This window comes from Leptonychotes weddellii, chromosome 11, assembly GCF_054177405.1.
Source record: "Leptonychotes weddellii isolate Sample4059 chromosome 11, ASM5417740v2, whole genome shotgun sequence".
Taxonomy (NCBI): Eukaryota; Metazoa; Chordata; class Mammalia; order Carnivora; family Phocidae; genus Leptonychotes; species Leptonychotes weddellii.
Window position 1 is genome coordinate 86,254,859 of NC_138379.1, and position 13,281 is coordinate 86,268,139.

A 13,281-nucleotide genomic window follows, 5' to 3' on the forward strand; every position below is an offset into this window, starting at 1 on the left:
AACAGCGTATCAGGGACAGAGTTCCATGTCTGTAACTTTATAAGCATCCCTGTGTCCTTTTGAAAATCTTCTTTGTATTCACTGAGTTGGACATACCCAGATTTCATGGATCTGACAGAGCATGTGCATCAGAGGCTGTGTGTGACCATGTTTGTTCTGATGTTAACGAAAAACGTGACCCCAAGGTTCACTGAAACCGAAGTCGGCGCAGGCTGAGGAAATCAGGGCTGCGGGGAGAGCGCTATGTCTGGTTCACCCGAGTAAAATCTCCGTCACCAAGCCCTGCCTCCCTCCCCCTCATGTGTGTGGGGGGTACGAGATCACCACCCCGGGCCAGTGCAGAATCCCACAGGGCAGTGGGGCGCCCTGATAACCGCACTCGTCTGAGCCTGATTCCCTTCAGGAAAGGGTCCCCCTCATTCTCCAGTCCTCTGCAACTTAAGATGATTCCCTCACTCTACTAAATTGAGGGGAAAAGTCGTATCATCGCATATTCAGCCTGTTATAGTTTACGAATTGCCTCCAGGAGCTCTGTGGCTGGCTTCCCACAAGAGCCCTGTGACAAGGAGACCCAGATGCCACTCTCCCCATTTTCGGTGTTTTCCGTCCATGGTTGGGTCTTTCCCTATGAAAACATGACTTTTTTAAAATGAGGGAAATACTTACAATTTTTATTTACATTTACTACTTTACAAAAGGGGTAAGAGAGATTGTGCAGAAACTTAGTGAACCCCAGAAAATGCTAATATGCAGAAAGGTCAGTAAGTGTGAACAAGGCCGATAAGCGTCGTGTAGCATCTACTGTCCCAGTATTACACTGATCGGTGTCATAAATAAGATGTCAGCAGGGACCATCATAAGTCTCCCGACACTGAAACGGGTACTGCGGTCAGCAAAAAGGAAGGACACGTTTAGGTGGACAGGACAGGAACAGCTCTGTCCACTGCGCTGCCATCGCCCAGGGGATGAGATGGCTCGTTCTGCTGACAGTGACTTTGCCCACCGTCAGGGCAGCTGTGAGGGAGGTACAGATGTGGCCGCAGCGCAGGCCTCGCTTCTGACCCCGATGCTCTCTGGGGGAAGGTCTGGACGTCACCTCCCTCGGGCCTGGCCCGCGGGGGAGACAGTCCTGCCCGCGCATATGTACCCACAGGCTATGGACGAGGGTTAACGGCGACGACCCGCACTTACCGTTCCCCGTGCACACTGCTTGCCAGAGCCTGAGGACAGACACGCACACCATCTCTTCCACTGCATCTTTTCCTGCCGTGGAAAAGCACCTAGAATGGATGAAGGACGGCAACGTTAAAACTGGAAAGTAGTCCTGACCTTCTTTTTGGCTGGCTTTAGCCCACCTCCAGACTCCTCCAGTGCGGGCGGGTTGAAGCAAGCAATGTTTTAACGCAGAGCCGCAGGTCACCAGGACCCGTGCGCTGGTCAGCACTGAACCAAGAGCTCCGGGACAGGGGTGCAGGCCGAGGAGGCGGGGCTGCATGGAGGGAGGCTGCTGAGCCAGGGCCACGGGCGACGGCCACATGCTGACCGATGATGTGGTGGGCCAGCAGCCTACGGAGGGCTCATGGGCCCCCATACACACCCAAACATGTGCTGGTGACCCCCACCCATGTCAGTGTCCTCCTAAGCCTGAGGATCCAGCGGATCTCGTTTCTTGATGTGATCAGCAAATTCCAAGAGAGGAAAAGAACAAATGGCAATCTTGCCCAAACTGATGGGAAACCAGAAAAAAGGGTCACTTCTCTGACTCTGCAGTGTCTGGAGGGACCCCGGGAAGCGTGGCTGACCTCTTCTCTCTCTGTGGTTAACTGTGGCCGAACTCAAACTAGCAGAGGCGCAAAGCCCCGCCCCTTGCCAGGGCCACCACCGCGGATTGAGGGACAGGACCAGCCACGGAAGCCACTGCCTGTGTGACCAGGGATCTTTCACGGGGGATTGGTTGTCCTTCCTTGCTCTACTGCTGGCTGTCTTTACAAACACCCCTACCTTCTTAGGACCTTATTCTCGCTGATGAGACTGAATCCGTTGTGTGTTCTGAATAAAGTTCGTTCTGTGCCTGGAATGAATTCATAAAAAACCACGTCAGACTCCTGAACGGTCTGGCTGACGTCTAGCCATAACAGAGCCAGCTGTTGATGAGAAACCCACTACGGAATGTCAAGCTCACCAAATTAACAGATTGGGCAGAAACAAATACCTTTACGTTCTGAAACCTACAGCTGTCATCAGCCACTTGTAGCCCCAGGGAGAGGGACATCCTGTTCTGAGAAGGGGAGCTGGGCCCGGGGGCCCTGTCGGTTATCTGACAACGCATCACTCTGTCATCTTTAGAGAGTCTCCAGGAGCTGTTCAACCTCCGGGAAGAACTAGCATATCCATCTGTTCTTAAATATTATTTTGAAGCTGTTTCTAGGCTCTAGAGAGGAACCTATACTCTCCAAGAAACTAGTGAAGGGGATATCTGAGCGTCCTCCATCCTACACTAGAGGGAGGTCAGAGATCCCATCTCTGCACACACAGCATCCTGTCACTGAGTACAGAGTGGTTGAATCCCTGATATCAATGTTTGTAAGAACCGGTAAAAAGAGAACGGTCTCACCAGCAGGAGAGCTGATATTTGCTCTGGAATGACTTACATGTCCTAAGAAGCCGTTACATGTAACTGGGGCGAACCGTGCAGTTTATCTTACAAAATTCTGTCTTCCGTTCCTCCGTGGTTGGGGTAGCTGTGTCAGGGTGGGATACGGTGTTGGGGGCATCCAGGGGGTATGCAGGGAAACCCAGAAGGTGTGCAGGCATGTGGACGATGTGTGGAGCACACGTGAGGGGTGATTATGTGTGGTGTGTGCATATGTGAGTTATATACATGTGGTGTGAGTATGTGGCCATGGGCGTACGGCGTGCGTATGTGTGTTCTGTGTTGCATTGTGTTTGGGGCGTCTACTGCGCATGTGCTGAGTGCACGCGTGCTCTGAGGGGAGGGTGGGGCCGGGGCGGGGGTATATCTCTTACGTGGCCTCTTCAGTCCTGACACTATAGCAGATCTTCAGTATGTGTGGAAGGAAGGGACATAGGGATTCTCTGCCTCCTCAGGACTGACTTCTACACTGTCCCTTTACACTATATATTCACGAGGTCATATGCATCTCGGGCTTACAATCCTGCATCATTTCAGTCAGGATTTCAATCCCCCCTGCGTAGAACAAGGGGGTCTGATCGGGCTTGCAAAGCGTCTCCAGGAGATTCTTGACTGTCACAGCTGTGTTCTTCCCCGAATCCAGCGATCTGTGGGCTTCCTTCTCTTGAAGGTCTGCTTTCTCCCGGAGATTTACTTGATTCAGGTAATCTACAAAACAAGAAGGAAAAGAAAAGAGAAACAAACAAAACCCTAACGGTCAACATCATGACACAAAGAGTCACCTTTGTTGAGGATGCGAGGTTGAGAGGCGTGAAGCATTACAATCATTCAAACTTGGCTTCAGCAGGGAAAATTTTAGGAAGGGTGTACAGTCTATGCCCAGGATTTTAAACCATCTTCGGGATTCAAGGACAACATTATGCCCTGCCTAGAAGGCTCTAAGGGACGATGGTGTAGAAAGGAGGAAGGCAGAGGTCTGAGTGGGAGAACAGAGAGGAAAGAGGAGCGGGCAGCCTGCTAACAGAGAGGGTTTGATGTGGCTTTGAGGCCAAGTGCGGAGAAGGTATGGGAGGCCAAGTGCAGAGAAGGTATGTGCCGGAGCACAAAGCGAAAGTGGACTTCAAACGAAGGACACCAGCAGGAACATCCTCACCTTTCACCTGGGTCTGAAGCTGGGGGTTTATTTCTAAGATCTTCTGATAACACTCTCTAGCCTGGAAAAAAGAAACAAGACCTTGAAGGGTGGTCAGGGGGTGAAGGTGATTATAGGAAAGACACCAGGCACCACGGGGCTGGGCTTCATTATTTCCTCCCAGCCTCCTCCCGATCCCAGCGTAGGAGGCAGGCAGGGGGAATGCAGCATGCATTTGACATTTTGTTTAGGCTTCTCTGGTTCTGTGGGGCAAGAGGCATTATTTCAGAACTTATTTTTAAAAAATAGTGTTATCAGATCCAGCCTGTGATGGAAAAATATCCAGTCCTAAATTCTCGTGGATCATGCCTGGCTGGTATAGGAATAATCATAAGGTGATTGCAAAATTTAGATATGATATTTGCACTGAGAGAGAACAGGAGGCTACTTGTCAGATATGCCCACAAGGAGTCGGGAAATAAATGAAGCTGGAGACACTGTTGACAGAGACTTTTGGGAACAGGAAAAGCGAAGTGCCTATGTAAATACACAGGGCTGCAAAGAGAGCCTATAAGGGGTCCATTCACTGGCCATATATGACTTGCAAGAAAACTTGAGAGTGAGGGCCTCTCCATGAGGAAAGTGCTGGAAAGTTTCTGAAAAAAAGGAAGATTCTAGCTTGTGGGGCATGTTACTGGGTTTTGAGCAGTACTGTCCTCAGGGGTATTAAGAACTCTGCCCAGTCACTGAGAAAAAAAAGCACAGTAAAAAATGGCTCTCAGCTGTCCTGAAAGCTCAAGGCTCATCCAAAAGATTAGGATTAAAAAATGAATGGAAGAAAAAAACATCACATAAAAGAGACTAGTGTTGCGGGACAGAGGTATACACATCAAACATGGTAACTGCTATAGACTGTTTGTGTCCCCCCCTCCCCCAAATTCCTATGGTGGAACCTAACCCCCAATGTGATGTACTTGGAGGTGGGGCTTTGGGGAGGTAATTAGATCATCAGGGTGGAGCGCTCATGAGATTTGTGTCCTTATCAAAGAGAACCCAGGGACCTCTCTTAACCCTTCTGGCTATCTGTGAACCAGGAGGCAGTTCTCACCACACACCAATCTGCTGGTGTCTTGATCTTGGACTTTTCAGCCACCAGAGCTGTGAGAACTAAATGTTTGCTGTTTAAGCCACCTGGTCTCTGGTAGTTCTTAGAGCAGCTCAAAAGGATGAGGGCAGTGAACCTGTATCCAACTCCTTTTGAACCCTAGATCTAGTCTATTGGCAATTCCTGTTGGCTTCACTGTCAGTATATATCCAGAATCCCATCATTTCTCACCACCTCCCTCAACACCAACTTGGTTCAAGGCATCATTACACCTCACTTGGAAAGTCTGTTGCAATAGCCTTCTAACTAGTTCTCTGTTCTTTGTCTACTATGTCAAGATATATTCTCAATGCAGCAGTGATCCTTTAAAACATGAGTCACATCATTTCACCCCTTCACTCAAAATCCTCCAATGGCTCCCAGTTCACTCAAAGTAAAAGCCAAAGTACTTCCAAAAGCCTGTAAGTCTGTAGGGAATCAGTCCCTTACCATACCGCCATCGTCTCCCTGACCTCATCACCTATCATTCTTCTCTAGCTGACCCTCTGACTGGACGGCTCCTTCATTATACAGCCACATGGCTTCCTCACTTCACTCCCTCCCTTCCTGCAGAGAAGCCTTCCCTGACCACTCCTTATAAAACTAATCTCACCTTCGCTGCTTCCTGATTTCGTTTTCTCAATAACACTTATCACTAACCAACATACTACACATCTACTTATGTGGTTCCTGTCTCCCGGCCACTTCTATTCCAAGAATGTAACTACCATTAAGTCAAGGATTTTGTCTTGTTTGCTACTGTATTCTTATTGTCTAGGGTAGTGCCAGAAACATAGAAAGTATGCATACATATTCACTGAGTGAATTAATTACCTGAATGAATGAATGAATGAATAGAATTTGGTGGCGAGGGGAGGGTTAACATTTTCTTTTTTCACTTTTCTATTATTTGACCTTAGTACAATAGGCCTGTATTACTTTTAGAATTAAAATCCAATGAAGAAAATAATTTTTTTAATGTATAATAAGAGGCAATTTCTTTTTTAAAATACAGTATCTTATAAGTGGAAAGACATCCCATGTTCATGGATTTGAAAGCTTAATATATTAAGATGGCAATACTTCCCAAACTGACCTACAGATTTAATGTAATCCCCATCAAAATTCCATCTGGCTTCTTTGCAGAAATTGACAAGCTGACCCTAAAATTTGTATGGTAATTCAAGGGACCTAGAATAAGTAAAACAATCTTGAAAAGGTAGAGCAAAGTTAAAAGACTCACACTTCCCAATTTCAAAATTTACTACAAAGCTATAGGAATCAGGACAATGTGGTATAGACATAAGAATAGACATATAGATCAATGGAATAAAACTGAGAGTCCAGGAATAAACCCATGCATTTATGATCAATTGATTTTTGACAAAGGTGCCAAAATTATTCAATGGGAGACAGAATAGTCATTTTAACAAATGGTGCTGGGAACACTGGATATCCACATACAAAAGAATGAAATTACATCCCTTCCTCACACCATATGCAAAAACTAACTCAAAGTGGTTCAGAGATCTAAATATAAGAGCTAAAGCCATAAAACAGAACAAAACACAGAAGTAAATCTTGGATTAGGCAATGGTTTCTTGATATGACACCAAAAGTAGAAGCAATCAAAGAAAAAATAAATAATTTAGGCTTCATCAAAATTAAAAATTTTTTGTGCTACAAAGAACACAGTCAAGGAAGTGAAAGGGCAACACAGATAGTGAAAAAAAATATTTGAAAATCACTTGTCTGATAAGGGACTTGTATCCAGAACATATAAAGTACTGTTTACTTAATATAAAAATGCAAATAACCTAATAAAAAAATAGGCAAAGGATCTGAGGAGACATTTCTCCAAAGAAGATATACAAACAGCCAACAAGCCACAAGAAAACAGACTCAACATCACTAGCCATCAAGGAAATGCAAATCAAAACAATGAGTTATGCTTCACACGCACTAGGATGGCTGTAATCAAGAAGAGGTAAGTATTGCCCAGGATGTGGAGAAACTGAAACCATATACGGTGGGTGGGCATGTAAAATGGTTCAGCCACTTGGGAAAACACCTTGGCAGTTCCTCCAGAGTTAAACATACAGTTACCATAGGACTCAGCGGTTCCACTCCTGGGTATATACTCAAGAGGACTGTACACACGTCCACACATGAACTTGTACGTGGATGTTCGTAATAGCCCTAATGTTCGTCAACTGAGGAAAGGATAAATAAAATGCAGAATATCGATACAACGGAATATTATTCAGCAATAAAAGGAATGAAGTACCGATAGATGCTACAACATGGATGAGCCCTAAAAACATTATGCTAAGTGAAAGAGACCAACCACAAAAGACTATATCTTGTGTAATACTATTTATAGGAAGAGTCTAGAATACACAAATGCATAGAGACAGAAGTAGATTAGCGGGTGCCTCGGGTTGAGGTGGGGGTGGAGGGAAGCACAGTACTACCAATGGGTATAGGGCTTTTGGGGAGGTGACAAAAATGTTCTAAAGCTGTGTATGATGATGGTTGCACGTCTCTGTGAATATAGGAAAACCCACTGAACTGTACACTTTCCACAGATGAACTGTTTGGTATGTGAATGATATCTCTCAGCAAAGCTGCTGTTAACAATATATAATATCTCAGTGTGTAAATGTATCTGCATGGTTACTTTTGGGTGGTGAGATTATAAGTGAATTTTGTGTTCGTCTCTCCGGAGATGCTCCTCCTGGGGCCGACAGAACACTGGTAGAAGATACTGCAGAAGGGATTCCCAGAGCAGGTGGGGCTGTCCTGGACGACACTCAACATCCTTCCCAACTCAAAGATCTGAAGAGTTACCTTGGAAAATTCTAAAAGGTGGATTAGTTCCTAATCAACTTTGGAGGAACATGGTCCTTCTCTGAGGTGATCTGAAGCATCGTTCTGTGATCACACATTCCCTTCCATTCCTCTCAGAACTTACCACACTGTAGTTCTTCAGGGCCAGGTGGGCTTTTCCCATGTGGAAATACGCTTTTGTGCATTTTTCATCACACTGCGTAAAAGAGAATGACTGATCAGATGTTTCAGAAGGTTTGAAGTCATTAGCCACTCCCCTAACTGCCTAGCTAATAGAGGGAAGGCAGAACTCGTGTTCTCAGGACAGCTACCAGGGTTGACAATTAAAACTTTTCTGTGCATATGTAGCCAAACTAATTGAAGCCTGCAAGGAGCTCTCTATCAAATTAATTAATGATACTTGCCAGTTTTCATTTCCATTTAATGAGACTCAATCAGGAGACAAACCAGAAACCCTTAGTTGAGAAGAGCTCTTGACCTCACCCAAATATGAGAATCACCGGGGATGCTTACCAAAACCTGGAAGGCCACGCTGAACCCCATACCAACTAAAACTTATACTCTGGGGTACGGCCCAGGCATCAATAATTTTGTAAGATCCCCAGGAGACATAAGCACGCAGCCAAGCTTAAGGACCATTGGTTTATCAGAAGAGAGGAACATTTACTCTGGGTAAAGAGCTGAGGTCACTGTGACATCTTAGTGGGCCTCGCAAGCTCCTTCCCTGAAATAAACCACACCACATACCCCGGGAACTTACGTTCTTGTCACTGAAGATCAGGAGGGATGCCCCCATCAGAAGGCAGGATCAAAACTTAGGTGAGGCCACAGCCTTTGCACGGGGGGCCCTGCACCTGCCTGCCCCTAATTATTACCACTCCAGAGAGACTGACTGACTTCGCACAATGATGCCGACTACAACTTCTAACATCCAGTTAAGTAAGCGAACCCTTCTATGTGAGAGGCATTGTGCGGGGATGCCCTCCGAGGGTCTAGAGTGCAAGCTAGTCTAAAAAGTCCTGGGTGAATTCCTGGCTTGCTTCTCCCCAGAAGTGGGACGCTGGCCAGAACAGCAGCAATCCAGAGTAAAGGGGGCGACGGAAAGAAAAGACAGACGGTGGTAGAAGAGGCAGCGATGACTGTCCTACGTGGAGAGGCCTTTACAGGTGCATCTTCGTGAGCGTCATTTCCCGACGCGCTGCTAAGTGAACGACAGTAATGACAACAGGACCTTACCCTTGCCATGCGGGTCGTACGAATTATCTCATATAAGCCTTAGAACAACTCCATGAAATCGATGCCATTATTATCCCCACTGCACAGATGAGGAAACTAGGGGCTGGAGGGGGCAGAGCTGGGATCTAGAATCTGGCCATCTGACTCCAGGCCCCAAAGGCTACAAACTATACCAATTCTCCTTCAGAAAAGTGCGATAGCAGTCGAGGAGAGGGAAATCCACTGTGAAGCAGCACGGTTTAACAAAGGGCGTGCAGACTACGGGTTTGAGCTGGGTCTCCAAGGAAATGGAGAGGTGAAGAGAGAAGGAAGGAGGGAGAATGGGCTGAGCAAGGTCCGGGGATGGGCGGGGACAGGGGGCTTCTGGCCAGGCCAAGGGGCAAGAGCGGGGCAGAGGAGGGTCAGCCTGGACGGGGCAAGCAAGACAGTGGTTCCATGAGGAGGTCTCGGACGCCAGGCTGCGGGAGATGAATGAACAGCATGGGTGCAAGGAAGTTGCTCCGGAGGCAGTACGCAGAACTGGCTAGAGGCGGGAAAGGCAGGGGGACAAGTGAGGAAAGTGAAGCAGTGCTGCAGAATGAAGGGCTAGCCTCTGTCCAGTGGTGGACCGAGGAGAGGAGACAGGAGCTCCGAGGGAGAAGCGGCAGAGAGAAGAAAGGCAGGGAGCCGGGGAGTGAGCTCTGGAGAATCCACAAACAATGAGGTCGAGGGGGCAGGAAAGGAATGGTCCAAAGGAAAGGAAATGCCAGTGCAGTGGCCCATGAAAGCCAAATGTCCCCTGGCCCTTTGCTGGCAGAGCATCAGGGTTACACCAGGGGGCAGAACAAGCAGGGGGCCTCAGAGTCCCCTGTGCGCTGGGACTCCGCCCGCCTTGGATGCTGACACAGAGGGGGCCAGATGGATGTCTCACTGCCCAGCCCGTCTCCTTTGATCATGTGTCAGTGCTCACCAGGATTTTCTCAGGTGAGCCCCAGATCCCCCTAAAAGGAGTCCGGTTTTCAGAGAAAGGTGGATTTTGTCGTGCAGAAAGAGTTCTGCCAGGAAAGAAAGACTCTGATCCTAATTGAAAGCAGCTTCGCTGCCTCATCTTCCCTGACAAGGAACATCAGTCTTGAACTATCATTATATGAGCTTGTCTCTACCCATTCAAAAGTGTCAAAAATATTAAATTGGCATCAAAGTACTCAGACTATTAATAACGGAATACCACTGACATGCATTATTGATGTTACGTTTAAAGAGAGTGAAACTTTTACATTCGTGGTTCTGACACAGAGCCAACCACTGTTAGTTTTGAGAGCTCCGTATACATTTTCCCCTGTCCCTCCAAGTGGTTCCCCAAGCTTCTTCAATGGGGAGCCTCGCAGGGCATTCCTCAAGACTGCCTGCTGAGGGTCAGAGTTTTTTAATGTCAGCTTTGTTGGGCCTGCTCTGCTTTGGTCTCACTGCTAATTATTACACTGTGCTTCGTTTAACATCTGGGAAGAGGCCAGCATGTCATCCTGAGTCGGCATGAAGACGGTGTGACTACTTCTTGGGCCCTTTTCAGATCAGAACGGATACTCCTGGAAGCCCCACGGAAGGGAACCAGATCCACACCCAGGGATTGTGGGGTTTCAGGTTCCGGTGGAGAAGCTGTACAGAGGAGAGGATTCAGAGTACTGGTTTAGCTTGGACCAACGTTAGCTATGTGATCCTGCACGGTTACTTAATTAATCTCCGAGGCTTGGTTTCCTTGCCAGAAAAATAAGGATAACGGTGGTATCGAAGAGAACAGAACAGAAAGTTGTAAGGCTCACGGCCAGCACGCAGCAAACCGTGGCTTGTGCTGTTATTGTTGGAAAACGTCCTGGCCTCTCGCTTCTCTTACGGAATGGTAGAGAAAATAGCATGATCACATAAAGCGACAAAGCAGGTTGGGGGACCTATGCTGGGGCTGTGAAGAACCTGATGTCATCAGCTGTGGGCAGTTCTTGTAACTTTAAGACTGTAACGATGTGATGGGACAGGTTTTGTGGACATTCTGTTATCTTCTAAGGGATAAGGAAATCATGCACCCCCACACGTCCATTTTGGAGGATTCCTAGTGTTTTATAAACCATTATTAGCAAGGTGAGTTCCTAATTCACCCCAGTTTCCCTTGCTTACCCTCTCAGTAAGAAATAAGGGAGCTGTAGCCAATATGCTGCTGTCGAAGTGTGCTCTTACTCTGGGCCACGTTCGTTATGCTGGGGTGGGGGTGCTGTGCTGGAGGGATCCGGGCCATAAGATAAACCGGCATGTTCTCCTGGCACTTCAGTTTTACTTGATCATAAGTGATTGAAAATAACATGGCGATATTAAGAGATAAACTCCATGGAGTGCAATACAAAACTTGCAAGGATTTTTCAGATAAAACACATCTCTAACAAGAAATGTCATGCTCTCCGCTTCTAGACCCTGCAGGGGCTCACGTTCGCTCCGTCAGCAGCCCTTCGGTGAGGAAGTCTGAGAAACACTGCCTTGGTTCTCTTCAGTGAGAGCCCCTGTGACAGAGGGCCTTCGCAGAAAGGGAGAGGAAGACTTATTTAAATATTTAATTACCCGAAATACTGTCTCTAAGAAGCGATCATGACATTTCTCTTTTAAAAACTCTTGTACTATTTCCACCAACGGCCCTTACTTCTCCTCACTTTAAATGATCTCCCTGGGCAGATTTCAGAGGAAACGCCGTGCACAGCGTTAGGAGATCTGCCCGAGCCCTGACTGGTAGTCTCCGGGCTGAACGACAGGAATTCTGATTATTCCTCCACGAATATGCCAGATTACTAGAGCTGGAGGAAAAGCACAAACTGATGGGGAAAGACCGCACCACTGCAGAAACCCGTTCCCATGGCTGGTTCTAGAAACAGAAGGAGGCATTGCCACTGCCACAGGAAGGAGAGTGGCTGGTGACACAGCAGCAGAGGATGAGCCCTTGCAATATAAATCCTGAAAACGCAGCACGGAAGGCCACTTCTCTGGAGTGCTGACTACGAGCTTGGTGCTTCACACGCATCACCGTGACCCCTAAAACAATCTATGGATCCCACGTTATAGATAAGGAAGGTCAGGGCCTGACTGCAGAGCTCAGAGCCTGGCCCACCACGAAACACTGTCCACTCTCCTGCGTTCACTTCAGGACCCAGATGCCCGGCCTGGCGAGCCCAACTCCATCACGTGGAAAAGGCTCTCTCTTCTCACCTTCAGAGCCCACTCACAATCCACGACTGCCTTCTGGTAGTCCCCGAGTTTTAGATAAGCCTGCAATGACATAAAAGGGCTGTATTCATATGTAATTCTGCGGCACGCGGTCCTCAGTTAACAGTGTAACCAACGGGAATGTTAGAGAACCCCAGGGCTAGCAACCGTGGCAACCAGCACCACTGCGAGGACCGAAGGGGCAGGACGAGCCACTGACAAACGGGAGAGGACAGCTTTGTGAACGCACTGCCAAGCTGGAGCTGACGCCTTTAGGAGAGCTGCAGGTGGGAGAATAAATAGCCCCACTCTCACTTTCTTCCTTCCTTCTGATCTCACTGGCTGAGCCCAGATGCAATCTAGGAAGCCAGGAAGTCAGGGGGCAGGTCCACAGAGGTCAGTCCCCAGAAGACAGGGCAGAGAAGGATCTGGAAAGGCAAAAGAAAATACCTAGCACACTAAACCCATCCACAAAGCAAGAGCCAGCTTCTAGAGTCTACCCCATTGCGGATGTTCCAGAAGGAGATCAAATGATAAAGGAAATAAAAAAAAGATAACAGGAAACGTTGGAGAGAGTGTAGAAAAATCAGCACTTGCAGACACAGCTGGTGGGAAGGTACAGTGATGCAGCCACTTTGGTAGACAGTCTGGCAGTTCTTCAAAGGGTTAAACAGAGTTGCCATATGATCCAGCCACTCCTCGGTGTATCCATATGTGCACATAAAAACTTCTGTACAAATGCTCATAGCAGCATTATTCATAATAGCCAAAAAGCAGAAATAGCTCAAATGTCCAACAACTGATAAATGGATAAATAAAATGTGGTCCATCCGTACAATGGTGTATTATTTGGCCATAAAAAAGAACGAAGCACTGATACATCCTACAACATGGATGAGCCTTGAAAGAATTTACAAGAAAGAAGCCAGACACAAAAGGAAAAATACTGCATGACTTCATTTATATGAAATGTCCAGGATAGGCAAACGTATGGAGACAGAAAGTCGACACGTGGTGGCCTAAGGCTGAGGGTAGGGGTGGACGGGA

At 47.4% G+C, this 13,281-nt stretch overlaps 1 protein-coding gene across 4 annotated transcripts in view; it reads right to left on the reverse strand.

Moving 5' to 3' along the window:
* Positions 1–13,281, reverse strand: part of TTC12 (tetratricopeptide repeat domain 12) — a 42,468-nt gene that overhangs the window by 14,696 nt on the left and 14,491 nt on the right. For all 4 annotated transcript variants that reach the window (XM_081799460.1, XM_081799457.1, XM_081799458.1 and 1 more), the window contains exons 7-12: positions 12,238–12,297; positions 7,904–7,975; positions 3,807–3,867; positions 3,173–3,361; positions 2,002–2,071; positions 1,192–1,280 (exon numbers count right to left, since the gene is read on the reverse strand). In XM_081799460.1, coding sequence (XP_081655586.1) covers positions 1,192–1,280; positions 2,002–2,071; positions 3,173–3,361; positions 3,807–3,867; positions 7,904–7,975; positions 12,238–12,297 — 541 coding nt within the window. The remainder of the gene's footprint in view (positions 1–1,191; positions 1,281–2,001; positions 2,072–3,172; positions 3,362–3,806; positions 3,868–7,903; positions 7,976–12,237; positions 12,298–13,281) is intronic.